The 13,330-nt window shown below is 39.9% G+C and overlaps 1 protein-coding gene across 1 annotated transcript in view; it reads left to right on the top strand.

The window, feature by feature from the left end:
• The window catches only part of cps1 (carbamoyl-phosphate synthase 1, mitochondrial), a 40,779-nt gene extending 31,450 nt beyond the window's left edge, over positions 1–9,329 (top strand). The window contains exons 33-38 of the mRNA XM_058622827.1: positions 4,202–4,276; positions 4,394–4,492; positions 6,164–6,223; positions 6,316–6,428; positions 7,887–8,016; positions 8,122–9,329. Of these exons, the coding sequence (XP_058478810.1) occupies positions 4,202–4,276; positions 4,394–4,492; positions 6,164–6,223; positions 6,316–6,428; positions 7,887–8,016; positions 8,122–8,235 (591 nt within the window). The 3' untranslated portion in view covers positions 8,236–9,329. The remainder of the gene's footprint in view (positions 1–4,201; positions 4,277–4,393; positions 4,493–6,163; positions 6,224–6,315; positions 6,429–7,886; positions 8,017–8,121) is intronic.
• The last annotated feature ends 4,001 nt before the right edge of the window (positions 9,330–13,330 follow it).

The raw sequence follows: 13,330 nt of genomic DNA, 5'->3' as shown, positions 1-13,330 counted from the left end.
TTGACGTTATGCGATAAGTTTTATAAGAACTTTGGAACCTGTTGAATAAAAGTTACTTGTTCATTTCTTTACAAGTCTGTAATGATGCCTCTGAACTTTTGACAAACTAAGGTGTATTTATAGTCGGGAAATTAGTTCCGATGTAAAGAGCACTTCATGTATGATCTCTTAATAGCTAGTGCACGACCTGGTATTGCAGGTTTCATAGGATCACATGACAAAGATAGCAATTACTGTTCCATCCCTGTACTTAGGCATGATGGCAGGGAGTAATGGGTGCTTTCACACACTGGCTGGGAGGCTTACTTTTACTTAGATTGGGTATGAGAGAGTTTGTGTGACGCCAGATGTTCTAAAACTATTTTTCCCAAAGTAATTTCTCCCTCTAATTACAATAGAGCTCCTGTAACAATGGCTGTAGTTTGGAGCCAATCACGCAGGTATAATCCCCCACTCTTCCCTGCCGCCTAAAGTTTTCAATTTCTGTGCTGCACAGTGGTGAAGAATATTAATCAGAGCTCTGAATACTCCAGGTGCTAGGCTTAAAAGACTTCTGGAATTAACTTGGAGTCTATGACACCGGCTTCGTGTACCCTTAATGATATGGGCCGTGCAGGAATGTGCTGGAAACGCTGCTACAATACATAACAATTGCTGAATGAAGTTCTTTCTTTTTTTTGGACATATTTCTGCGCCATAACATAAAGTTCCCACTGTAAACACAGTGTGATATTTGTAATGTAGTATGTAGCATCAACATGTCCTCCCCAAGCCTTTATTTTCATTGTACACCCAGAGAGACTACCTTCATTTATCTGTCTCATTCCTCCTCATCTTCACTCACTCACTGTTGCTCTTACTGTCTCTTTTTTTTTTCTGACAATCCCTTGTCTGAGGCCATGTTGTTTTCCTTTCACTAACAAGTCCCCATTGTGTAATTCCTGCCTCTATATACAAACTCGTAGGAGCAATATTGCAGTCATATTTATGACACTAAGAGGAAGAAGAGCATGAAAACAACATTTGAGGTGGAGGAAGCTGATTTGGTGTCGGTCCCCAGTGCACACTTAATGACTGGAGGGAAAAAAACTGAACCCCCCCTCCTCACAAAAGCTTCCCACTGTTAGATGTTATGTCCCCTTGACCATGGCATGCAGGGCATTATGGTGACTCTTGAAACAGACACGTTTTTGTGAGCCTAATAACCCAAGAAAAATACAAGCTCTAAACATCACAGACATCAACACACAAACACTATAAAGTAAGGAGGCCAAGTTTGAACAAAAATACAAGAATATACACTCACTGACCACTCGGCTCAACCTGTTCTACTGGGCGTTGATGCAAATATCAATCGGTTAATGATCACATGGTAGCAGCTCAAGTTCAAATGAGCGTCAGAGAAAGGTGATTAAAGTGATGTGGCATAGTTGTTGGTGCCAGATGGGTTGGTTTGAGAATTTGAGGAACTTCAGATATATACTGTGATTTTCATGCATGACCATATCTAGGGTCTACAGAGAACGGCCGAGTATAAAGCAGCAGCAGCAGCAATGCCAGAGCTCAAAGGAAAAGACTGACTTGATATCATAGAACGGCAGCAGTATCTCAAATAACCACTTGTTACAGCCGAGACCACTTCTGAATACTTCACACTTTGATCCTTGAAGAAGATGGGCTACAGCAGCAGAAGACCGCTCAGATTGCCACTCATCCCACTTTATTAGGTGTCCTTTGCACCTGATGTTTAACTTTACCCTACCTGCTGATACCACTAGGACTAAAGTACCTGCAATTTTTCTGTGAAGTATGGATGTTCACACAGTAAACCTTAGGAAACCGTAGCAATAAAACCTTTGACACCACCCAGCAAGTGCCCATACCCAGTACTTTGGAAGTACTAAAAACCTGGTAACTACGCTGAACGTCCATCATACTGTTTATTCACTCTCTGGAATTCACATAAGTAATCACTTGTCATCATCTGAAACATTTAAAGCGGTCACTGTAACAAACATGCCATGATGTAAGGAGGTTTGAGGATTTTTAGTTGGTTAGTTCAGTAATTACTGTTGAACTTGCTGGACCTGATCGTGGCAGTCATTGACTATCATTAAGTCACACACTTCTCAGAGTGTTCTCCAACCCACACTTCACAAATTAATTCCCTTCCTAGATCTATTGTATGGATTGTATCAAAATACCCATCTGGAATTATATCAGTGCTGTGCATTGCCATTCAAAAATGTGTTGGGACAAATACAACGGTTTATTTCAATTTAGCTGCAAATAAAAGAAGACATTCACACTGATTCCACTTCCAGCTCCAAAGAGTCTACTCTGAGCAACTATATTCACTGCCTTTTAAACTGGAGTTCTGCTGGTGCCCTAAGATAACATTGTTCATGTCGTGGATCCTCACAGTTGGAATGTCTTTAAGGAGTGGGCAGCCAGTGTGGGATTGGGATTTAATGTGTGTGTGCGTGCTGGTAGATTGTTTTAGGTTTGCGACGCTTGGCTATTGCAATGGTTACATCCGTTTTGTTCCAGCGACACACCAATTTCAACTGGAGGACACAGCATGTAAACGACACCACTGTGTTTTTTATCAAAATTCCACTCATGAAGGCTTGTGACTTGTTTCTCATTTTCAGAGCATTTAACTCTCCCTGGGTGATGGTGAAGCCATTTTTCTAACCCCCCCCCCTCCTCTTTTCTTGTTATATTTCCACTTTCATTTCAGTTTCATAGTTGTAATGATTAAGAGACGGCTCTACAGTTGGTGTGGTGGAGAAGGAGTCTTCCCACCACATGTTTTTTTTTCATGTGGATTATTAAATTGACTTTCCTGGGTTTGCATTTACTCAGAGACCTGCAAGCTTATGTCTCCGAGCCACCCTTTGAGTCAAAAATGGTCTTCTCTCTGACAATGTTTTTTTTTGTTTGTTTTTACTGTGGTTCCTTGTCTCCTACCGGACATCAAAAGTTCTCTCTCGCTGGTTTTCCGTCGTTACAAGTTCCTCTCCCTCTACTTCGTCTGCTGTCTTTCTCCAACTCTTTGAACAAAGCCTTGATAAGCGATGCTAGTTCCCTGTGTGCATTCCCTCCTCCTCGTCCCCTCTTGCATTAGTATGCCAACATTACATTCAGCTGATTAGATGGCCCCCCCTTCAAGGATGAATCCCTCCCTTGTGGCTCTTGCCTTTATGCATGTGTGTCTGTCAGTGTGTGTGTGTGTGTGTGTGTAGGAGCCATCCAGCACCACACCACCTGTCCCTCTTCTGTGTTTTTACATGGAGAAATAAGAATGGCTGAAACACTGTTACTCTTACATTCTCATCCTCCTCCCTTTTAAAGCTCAAACAATTTTTCGGCCATCACCATGAAATACTCATTTTCTCCTTTTCATTTCACCTTCTTTTTTTGTACCCATTCTCATTCCACTGAACTTATTTTACTCATTTTCGTATTTGTTTGGCCCTTTCCTCACTGTCGTCACTTCTTCTAGCTTTCAACAGTCTTTTATTTTCTATTTTCTCTCCTCCACAGGCACTGTTGTCTTCTGACTCACCCCGGGTTTTTTTGTTTTTTTTATATATATCAGACCACCTACCTTCCCCTCCTTTCCAGCATGGAGACACAATGTTAAACAGGCTGTTAAAGCGTCTGATGTCTTGTTGTTTAAGATGCTGCCTCTCTTTTTAGATTTCCACTTTTAGTCTGTCTGCACCGGCAGACCTTTCTCCTCTCTTATTTTTCTAATGTGCCCTTTAAAGCTTAAGCAGAAAGGGTTGTTGGCATGAGGATAATAATTCTATTTGTTAGCCTGTGTAAACCTTTATTTATCACTGAACACACATTGGTTGTTGTTCATTTTTCCAAATGCAAATTCAACTTGCGGACACTTGATCCACCTGTTACCGTTTCAGCAAACACAGGCGTATTTCACCTGTAGGTGGCAGTAAATCCATAGAGTGATTTCAGTAGCTTGTAAACATACAAGATGATCTATTGAATATACATTAAGTAACTATAGGTCCGCAGCTTAACTAACAACTGTATGTTTTCCTGCTCCGTGGTAAGAAGTGGTTTATGATGTGTGCTGTTTACAGTTTCAGACAAGAGGTTTTTTTTTATAAGAATCAATGGAGTGTTCACTAGTCATCACCATGTTGTCATCACCCATCCCTCTCCTCACCAGGCGCCCATGTTCTCCTGGCCTCGGTTGAGGGACGCAGACCCTGTGCTTCGTTGTGAGATGGCCTCTACCGGAGAAGTAAGTACATCAGAAACGATACAACTACTCTTTTTTTTTTTTTATCCTCCCTTTCATTTGGGAGAGTTGGCATCTACTGTTACTCATGTGGGGTCTGCACATGTTGTTTTCTTGCAGGTAGCTTGCTTTGGACCAAATATTTATTCAGCCTTCCTGAAAGCTATGCTCTCCACAGGCTTCAAGCTGCCACAGAAGGGAATCCTGATAGGGATTCAGGTAAGACTACAGCCATCTGGAGGTCTACTTGCCTCCTGTTTGTCTTTCCTCGCGTACCTCCTGCCGCACAACACGCCAAATGTGATGACGCTTCGTGTTTCAGTTTTGCGATTTCTCACAAAACTCAGCGTGGCTACGACTCGGCATGTTTTGCAACAAATTAGACCTCGAGTCCTTCGACCGCCAGGTTTCGCATGACTTGAAACGATGATCGGCTCTCATGTGAATAGGCTCCCAAATAGTTCAGAGTGGATAATGCCTCTCGAGTCAATGAAATAGTATTTGATGCTATTCCTGAACGAATACATGGACCAAAGTAAGGCTTTTCAAAACAAACATGATTCTCATATGAAAACATTGTCCCAGGAGTTAAGGAGTATCTCACAAAAACACAACTATGTGTATGTCAAAATGTTTTCCCCATCAACCAAATGCCTTGTCAAAAGAAGTTTTGAATTATCGGGAAAAATCCCCAGCTACAGAAAAGAACAAAATGTAAGCCAGGATGCTGTATTCTAATTTTAATGACACCACATTACATGAATTTAGTAATTAAGTCTTGCAGCCGCCCTGGGTTGCCAAACTGCGAGGTTGACTAATGCAGCCTGAAAAAAAGCAGTCACAACACAAGCTGGATAATTGGTGCTCTTGGGGAACAGGTCCACTTCAAGGCAAGTGCCTGGGGTCACATACACACTATAAAACATGGCTGACAAGCAGCAACATACAAGGCAGATAGTATTCCGAGCACACGGAGAGACTCTGAATTTTTTAAAGCTAAACTGTTTTATTCAGTGTCTTACTGGGTTTAATCACAGGATACGTTCAGTTTGCAGAGGAGGAGATTTCTGTGGATAATAAAGCTCCTGATAAAAACCTTACTGAATGATTATCACCAATCCGTTCATTACCTCACCAAACTTCAGCAGTTGTTGTTGTTTGAGAGACTGCGAGCAACTGAGAACTAGAAACTGTAAGTTATAAGTGAACTGAATGTAGCTCAGCTGTATTTATGTCACAAACTAATGTGGGTATAGTTGTCATCCTTTGTCTGTCTAAAACTGTGAGCTATTTTAACAGGCAGGGAGTATATAGAGATGCTCATACTGTTAGTGTAAAGTATAAAAAATGACCTATAATGTCAAGAATGACTGTATGTAATGCAATGTTTGTGCTCATATTGTTAATATTAGATGTAGTATTTATAGAAGCCCTGTGATAAGCTGTGAGATATATAAACGTGATATTTATACAGTGTTAGAATTCTTCAGGAGTGTTATTACCATGACGATAACACTCATTTTTTCATATTGTTTTGTGCCCGTTGTCTTGTTTTCTTAACGATAATATCATTTAAATCTCAGTTTATATCTCTCGCTTATGTTTTTATATCAATAAATAATTCAACTCCTAAAAAAAAAAACGAATGTAAAACTAAATGTAAAATATAGCTGCACAGCTACTGTCTTAATTATGATCATTCTCAAGCACCATGAATTTGCAGCAGGAAGAAGGATCAAAAGACGAGGGCAGATCCGGAGGAAGCTTTCAGTCCTCAATGATACCTAATGAATTTAAAACTTGTGTATGAACAACATCCGCCATCAGTGCAATTTATCTTCTGGTATTTATATCTTGTTTAATTTTGTTATATTTCTGCCTCTCGTCTAGCATTCGTTCCGACCTAATTTCCTGGCCACAGCACACCAACTGAAAGAGGAAGGCTTCAAGGTGAGTGCTTAAAACTTACAAAAATAAACGCATACAAATGAGACCGTCTTGTTTATGTCGTAATGTTGCTTGCTGTTATTTCTGTTTTCTAGCTCTATGCTACAGAAGCTACTTCTGCATGGCTGTGTGCCAACGACGTGCCTGCCACTCCAGTCGCCTGGCCGACAGATAAGGGAGAAGACACCAGTTTGCCCAGTATCAAGAGGTTGGGAAATGTTCATTTTTAAATGAACGTTTTATTCATTTTTTCCGCGGACATTTGACAAACAAAATGAGATAATGTGTAACCGCAGCAACATTTTGGGGGTACAACTTTTTATCATATAAGGGCAGTGCTTAAGTGATATGTAAACTACGGTACTATTCATTAAATCCAAATTTGGAATAATTAAACAGCGTAAGATCTAAGGACATAGCCTCCTTCATTACCACCATTAAATGCTGCCAACATCAAAGACGACGGAGCAGACTCTGAAGTCCACAGTGATTACGTGAACCAGACTCGGGCTTGAATGGGAGGATGAGGAAAGTCTTATGTCAGAGTGATGCCAAGTCTAATTTTGAAATATCCATAAAAAAACAGCTCTTGGTCTTCATTTCCCAATTTTAATTAATTGTCTGTATAGGTTCTCTCTCAGTCATCTTCAGTAGACTTGGCTGTAGGCAACTGGACTTGCTCGCGCTAAGTTGAAGACATTTCCCCCTCTCATCCAAAGGCTTCTTCGAGTTGTGACATTTTACGTAACTGCACTTAAAGCGAAGGTGACCGCTTTTTTCCTCGTGGTTATTTTTAAAGTGAAACCTGCATGCAAACAAGGACGCGACATATTCAGTGGCTCGAGCGGCACAGAATAATTATAGAATGCTGACGGTGGCTGAAATTCTTAGGTAATTATTCCACAAACGAGTCATGATTATCCCACGCCGAGGCCATCTGGGCCATATGTTTGGACGTGAGCGAGTGACAAGGAGGATGTAAAGGGAATTTAATGGGGTCTAGAGCAAAACAACTCACACACGCACAAGATGGCATCAGCTGTGCAAGGTGGCATAGAGGCCAACCACTTATAAAGAAGAACATGACCTTTGTCATCACTCTTGTCTGGCCTCCATATTTTCTAAGAGAATTCGCCCCTAATTCAATGCTGTCTGTCAAAGGCCTTCAAATCAAAAAGGCTTTTCACAAGTCAAGGCTTGTGTGTGTGCGTGCGCGTGTGCGTGTGTGTGTGTGTGTGTGCTCATGTGTGAGAGAGCGAGGGAAACAGAGTTGCGACAAGTGTTGTATAAAAGAGGCAAACTTAATGAATTCAAACACAGCCACTATTGTAATATTACGTTCACAGTTGTCTTTTATTCTGTCAGCTCCCCGACACAGAAAATAATCACCACTAATAAACAAAAAACTTGAACGTTTTTTCACTTCATTAAAGATGTGTAATTCTAAACATGTACCTTTTGTGACTATTTAAATAAATGGAACCAACTACTCAGTCAGCCAAAAAGGGGACAGACGTACCATTACGTAGTATATTACAGAACAGTATAGACATACAGAGTAATACTGTATATCTGCATCAATTTAAGATAATTTTCTCTCTGCACCAGGTGTCTTGAGTATCACTGTGGTTTTTATTTCTATCATGTTTTCTGCTTGTTTTGATAGACTGATCAACAAGGGTCATATTGACCTGGTAGTCAACTTGCCCAATAACAACACTCGCCACGTGAAGGATAACTTCCTCATCCGCAGGATGGCTGTTGACCACGGCGTTGCCCTCATCACAGATTACCAGGTCTGTAAATGTCACACTGCAGCATTTTGTTTACTTTCATTCACACACTCTCACTTCAAAACCTGATGAGCTTTAGCGTGATGTTTTTGATTATTTGTGTATTAGGTGGTGAAGCTGTTTGCAGAGGCTGTTCACTATGCTGGTGAGCTTGACACCACCAGCCTCTTCCACTACCGGCAGAAAGATCGTCAGCAAAGAGGGAGAACCCTGCAGGGATAGATCTCCCCGTCCCTAAGTCAACTCTCCTTGTGTATGTTGTGGAAACAACAGCAGTTTTAAGTGTTGAGACTTTATTGATATGATTTCTTAAAAAAAAACTGTTTTCCCACCATAAGTTATTGGTAGATTATTGGTTATCATTAACACATTTTTTTGCAAACTACAGAAATGATTTCCATTCGATTTTGATGTTGTCAGGTTATGAACACTCAAGCAAGAGACTTGCTTATAAATGTTAATAATGGAAGCGTTTGCAGCTTTTACTGGACATACCTTGTTGTTGGGAAATGGGCAGTGGACCAGATTCTGTGCAGATATGTTCTGTAAGATCATTGTCAAACTGGTATCCTATTGCAGGGCAATAAATACCAGCCAAACAGATTCTGGTGGTCCAAAAGATTTTCCTTTACCCCATAATAAGTCAGAGATAAAGCATTTAATGAATGGAATTTCAGTACAACCTTCGACAACATAGAGTATAAGCCTCTTATAAAAGATTAGTTATTATAAAGTGGTACCGGGAGGGTCATTATATTGCCTGTGCTTTTCTGTACGATCAGCTGTACTTTTGCAATGACAGCTATCAAACTCACAGCTCTGCCCCTGAGTTACATTCAATACCAAAGACATTGGTAAATGTTTTTTTTTTTTTTTTTTACTTATTTGATCTCATTCATCTCATTTTTTTTGTTGAAAATGTAATGACTTTTAAAGATGTAGATAAAGTACTTGTAATTATGGTAATCATAGAGATTGTATCGTCTGACCCTTGTATGCCATTCTGTGGCAGTCCAACTCATTTTCTTTTTTAGACCTCTCAAAATAACAAAAAGAGACTGATGATCCCCCTCTCTGTCTTTTTTGTTATTGTTATGTAAAAATCCACTCTAATACGTGAAGCTTTCTTTCACTTATTTGGACATAGCAGATCATGAAATGTTGAACTTTGTGCCACAGTATATTACAGCTTAGCATCATTATGTTTACTGTTGTTGGACATTCAGTTAGCTGTATTTAGTTGATTGCAATCTTTAACCTCAGTGCTAAAAGAAAGACCTGTCAAAAGTTTCAGTAAAATCTACTGATGCCACGAATATGCAAGTCTGCTTTTGCCATTTTTCAGTCAAACTTTTTTTGTGTTGGGAACTACACAACTTGAAGTTATATAAAAGTCTTATGAATATTATATCAATACCTTAAAGGAATACTTCACCAATTTGCATTTAGCTTTGTATTACTAGAATAGGGGTAGTATTTTTGAAAACTTGTGCTTCCCAGAAACAATGTTACATTATTTGAATCTTATCTGAAATTGGGCTCTGTCAAGCAATACTGATAGTATTGCTTGACCAGACTGAGGGAATGTTTGGGGAAGGCAGGTCTTAACACCACTACACTGAGAGATTCAAAGAGAGGCTTGTTGATATGTAATTTGACAATGGTTTCAATTCAGTAGATGTTTAGTTTATATTTAAAAGTTATGCACTACAGTTTAAAGTCCAAGCATGAAGGTCTAACACAAACATACAGCTGCTTCCATGAGATTTCCAAACAAACACCCAAACCGGCATAACACAAATTTTTTACACGGAAATAAACTACAAACTGAGAGAAACACTCACCGACAGACATAAGGCAAATGCCGTTCTATGGATACGCAGCATACTGGTTGCATAACTGCTTCAGGTTCCATTTACAGACACAACTCCCCTAAGAGTGCTAATATTGATCTCTCTGCAAATCCTTTTCAACCTTCCTCGAGCAGTTTTACACCGGCTCACCTCTTTCGACTCGACTGCCTCAGCTTTGAGAGCAGGGGTATTCAATTAAAGGTCAGAGAGGTCCAGCTGGGGAACATTTCCTCAAGCAAACGAGAAAATGGTGTTGCCCTCTGGTTCTTCAGAAAGCTGCAGTGTCCCGATGGATGGACCAAATATCCGAAGCCCTGTTTCAGATGAGCTTTTTGTATGATGTTGTGCTGCACGAGCATGTGCTGGTAATGATGATCAGAGCAGAGGATGCCCTGTGAAAGTTGATTATACTCATCATTGTGTTCATCGCCTTAGCAGGGGAACACAGGGTTGATGAAGTATGCTATCATGAAAGAGGAGCTCAGGATGTTTCCTCTTTGGTTCTCACTACAGCTCCCTTCTCTCTCCCCCACCATCACAGGTCCTCCAACTGTGGTTGATAAGACGTCCTGTTTTCTACCCTGTTCTAATTTATTCTCCACCTTTAGCTCACCAGGTACATGTCTTCTCCTCTTGTACTGGTTGGAAGAGACGTAGCTCCCAACAGGTCTTCACAGATGTCTGTCCATACATGACAGATGAGCATTGCCACACATCTGTGCATTTTTTTCAAACTCCTTGGCTTTTCAGTATATTTTTGCTTTGTTTTTTTGACCCCAAATCAAAGCACATTTCTATTTTATTTTCATTCATTTTATAACACATCTTTAAGTTACGTGTGGTCAAAGGATTTGTGCTTAGAAAAACCAAAATCACCACAATCTCAATGAGAAATACCAGCAGTGAACTGAAAATGACATTCCATGCATGTGCATCTCACGTATACACACACACACGCACATCAGATGACCCTAAAAGCTATGTTAAGTTACAAACACACACACACACACAGTATATACAATTTCCAAAGTTCATGTTTGGCGCTCTCTCACACACTCACAGAATATCAAATTCTGTATCAACATACTCTCAAATCCTGTTCAGTTGAGCTAATTCCAACTCAGCAGCCCAGGGCCATCCGAGTCACGATTCACTGCAGGCACAGTAACCAAGCAACAGGGCTGCATGTGAAGTTCATTGCATACTCCAGAGTAGAGTAGACCCCCATGTCTTGGGCAGTATGTCTGCAAATCCTACTTTGATTAAAGTGTAGTGTAGTGAAAAGCTGGTTTTCTGTTGTGGATCTGCTGACCGGGGTTCTAGTTTCTGCAAGGGCAAAGCATTCCTCTGTGAGCCAACACGGGCCTGACGTTAGTTCCAGACTACAATGTCAACTTGAGCTGTCAAAACTCAAAGCTCAAGTGCACAGATTCACCCTAAAGTAGTCAGAGTTTTAGACGGTTCCTCCCCGGGACGGGGGCTGTCGTAGCATGTAGCAACAAACACGTCATAAAGCCATGTCTAACTTTTATACACCCAGACATGCTGCATGCCCACAGGAAGTTCAGACACTTGACTAAAAGCTCATTAAAAAACATTCTTATGATCACCAAACACAATTAAAACACTAATCGAAACCTTTATCTTTATTTTGATACTAAGATAACTCATATAGAGCTTTATATACTATATCATTTATTTTGGGCATGTCATTTTCGAGCAGGGGCACCAAAAACAGGAGCAGGGAGGAACATTATTTACTCAATTTTTGTGAGGGAACATTTACCTTTGACTGAGGTCTCCTCCTTCTCCAGCCACTGGGGACACAGTCTCATATTTTAGGAAACCACTGACTAAAACAATAGGAGCTTTGTAATTCAACTTTTACTGATGTCACAACATTTGGATTCTTTCTTCAGAAAACTGACAGGTGAACAGAATCACTCAATCTCAAGTAACAGTTCTACATTACAGAGAAATGGTACCAATGTTCAAACTCAGGACTGACTAACAGTTAGCAGACCTCTAAAAGTTTGTGTTGGTTGTGGTCCAAAACTTTCTGAGTGAGAGTCAAATTTGGCAGCAGACCATTTAAAATGAACTTGGACCTCTCCCGAATCCACTGAATTATCGCTGATTTAATTACAGATTAAATTGGACTAATTTGACTTATTATTAAGAGAGGCATTATGCTCCCACAGCTTTATCTGCATAATATCAGAAGTGTGTGGTTGGCTGTGTCTTACACATACAGCATCATATTAGAATTCTTTTTTTATTATTATTATTATTTCCACTTTCAAGAAACCTTGCGTTAATTGAAATGAACCCGAAGCTTCTTAGCCATATAGTTGGTGCCATTATGTTCCGACAGAAAAAGAGCAAGCGGGGGCCGTCTGTAATTAAACTACATTCTATTCAGCAGCCAACGTGGATACATAGAACATGAGGGCGTGCAGAGGCAGAACAGAATCTTAAGTCAATCACTGCAGCAACGCAGCAACCTAAGTTTGAACCCCTAACCCCTATTATTAAAAATGATAAGCCTGCTCAAATCAATTGGAATAACTAACACATTCTTCTCTTTATCTTTTTTTTCTACACGGAAAGACGTTGCATCCAGAAATAATAAATAATGCTCTCTTTTTTTTTCATTACTTTGCTCTGACTGGCATGAAAACAGAGACCTGCTGGTTTTCGTTGGAGGAGAAAAAAAAGAAGAAGAAGAACCTGGCTAATTGACATGCGTTTTTCATGCTGCGCCAAATGAATTATTTATGGAGGTGAGGACCAGACAGACTTTAGAGGACTGAGCATCCATGTGGGATGAGTCACACACTGTAGTATTTGGAGGCAAAGCGCGCAAGCGAGTAAAAAAAAAAATAAAATAAAATCAAGAAGCGACGTACTGTGAATTCATCGACTGGTTTGTGAATTGCTGTTTTTTTTAAGCCCTAAGCTTGACATTCTGGATGTCACCATTTCGTCTTGTTATTTGAATGAATATCTGTGATCTCAATGCACCGATGTGACATCGCTGAAGAGATTTGTGCACGTGTCACTGATTAACATTAGCTTACTAGTAGCTGTAAATATAGACTGTATGTACTACATTATTAACTACAAAAACAAAAACATAATTACACTTTTAAGTTACTGTTTCACCAAAAATTAGAACAACGCTATGTGTAAATTAAGTATAGTTTTACATTATGGGTGTGTAATATTTAAGGGGCGGTTTCACCTATTTTTTTCCCCACTTGGTCAAATGAGGAATAAACTCAGAATTCACATTCTATTACAGAGTTGGATTAAATATGACCAGTTTTCTTTATTTTTTTATTGGATTTTTTTTTTGCTCAAAACGTGACAAACACAGTAAAGAGCAGGAGGGCTTTTATTTTCTTTGAAGGAAGTGACTTGGACGTCGACTTCCTTTGTTGGGAATGAGACAAATAATCTCA

Source organism: Solea solea, chromosome 2 (assembly GCF_958295425.1).
Source record: "Solea solea chromosome 2, fSolSol10.1, whole genome shotgun sequence".
Classification (NCBI taxonomy): Eukaryota; Metazoa; Chordata; class Actinopteri; order Pleuronectiformes; family Soleidae; genus Solea; species Solea solea.
The sequence above is the reverse complement of the archived record's forward strand: the minus strand, read 5'-3'. Positions and strand labels throughout refer to the sequence as shown.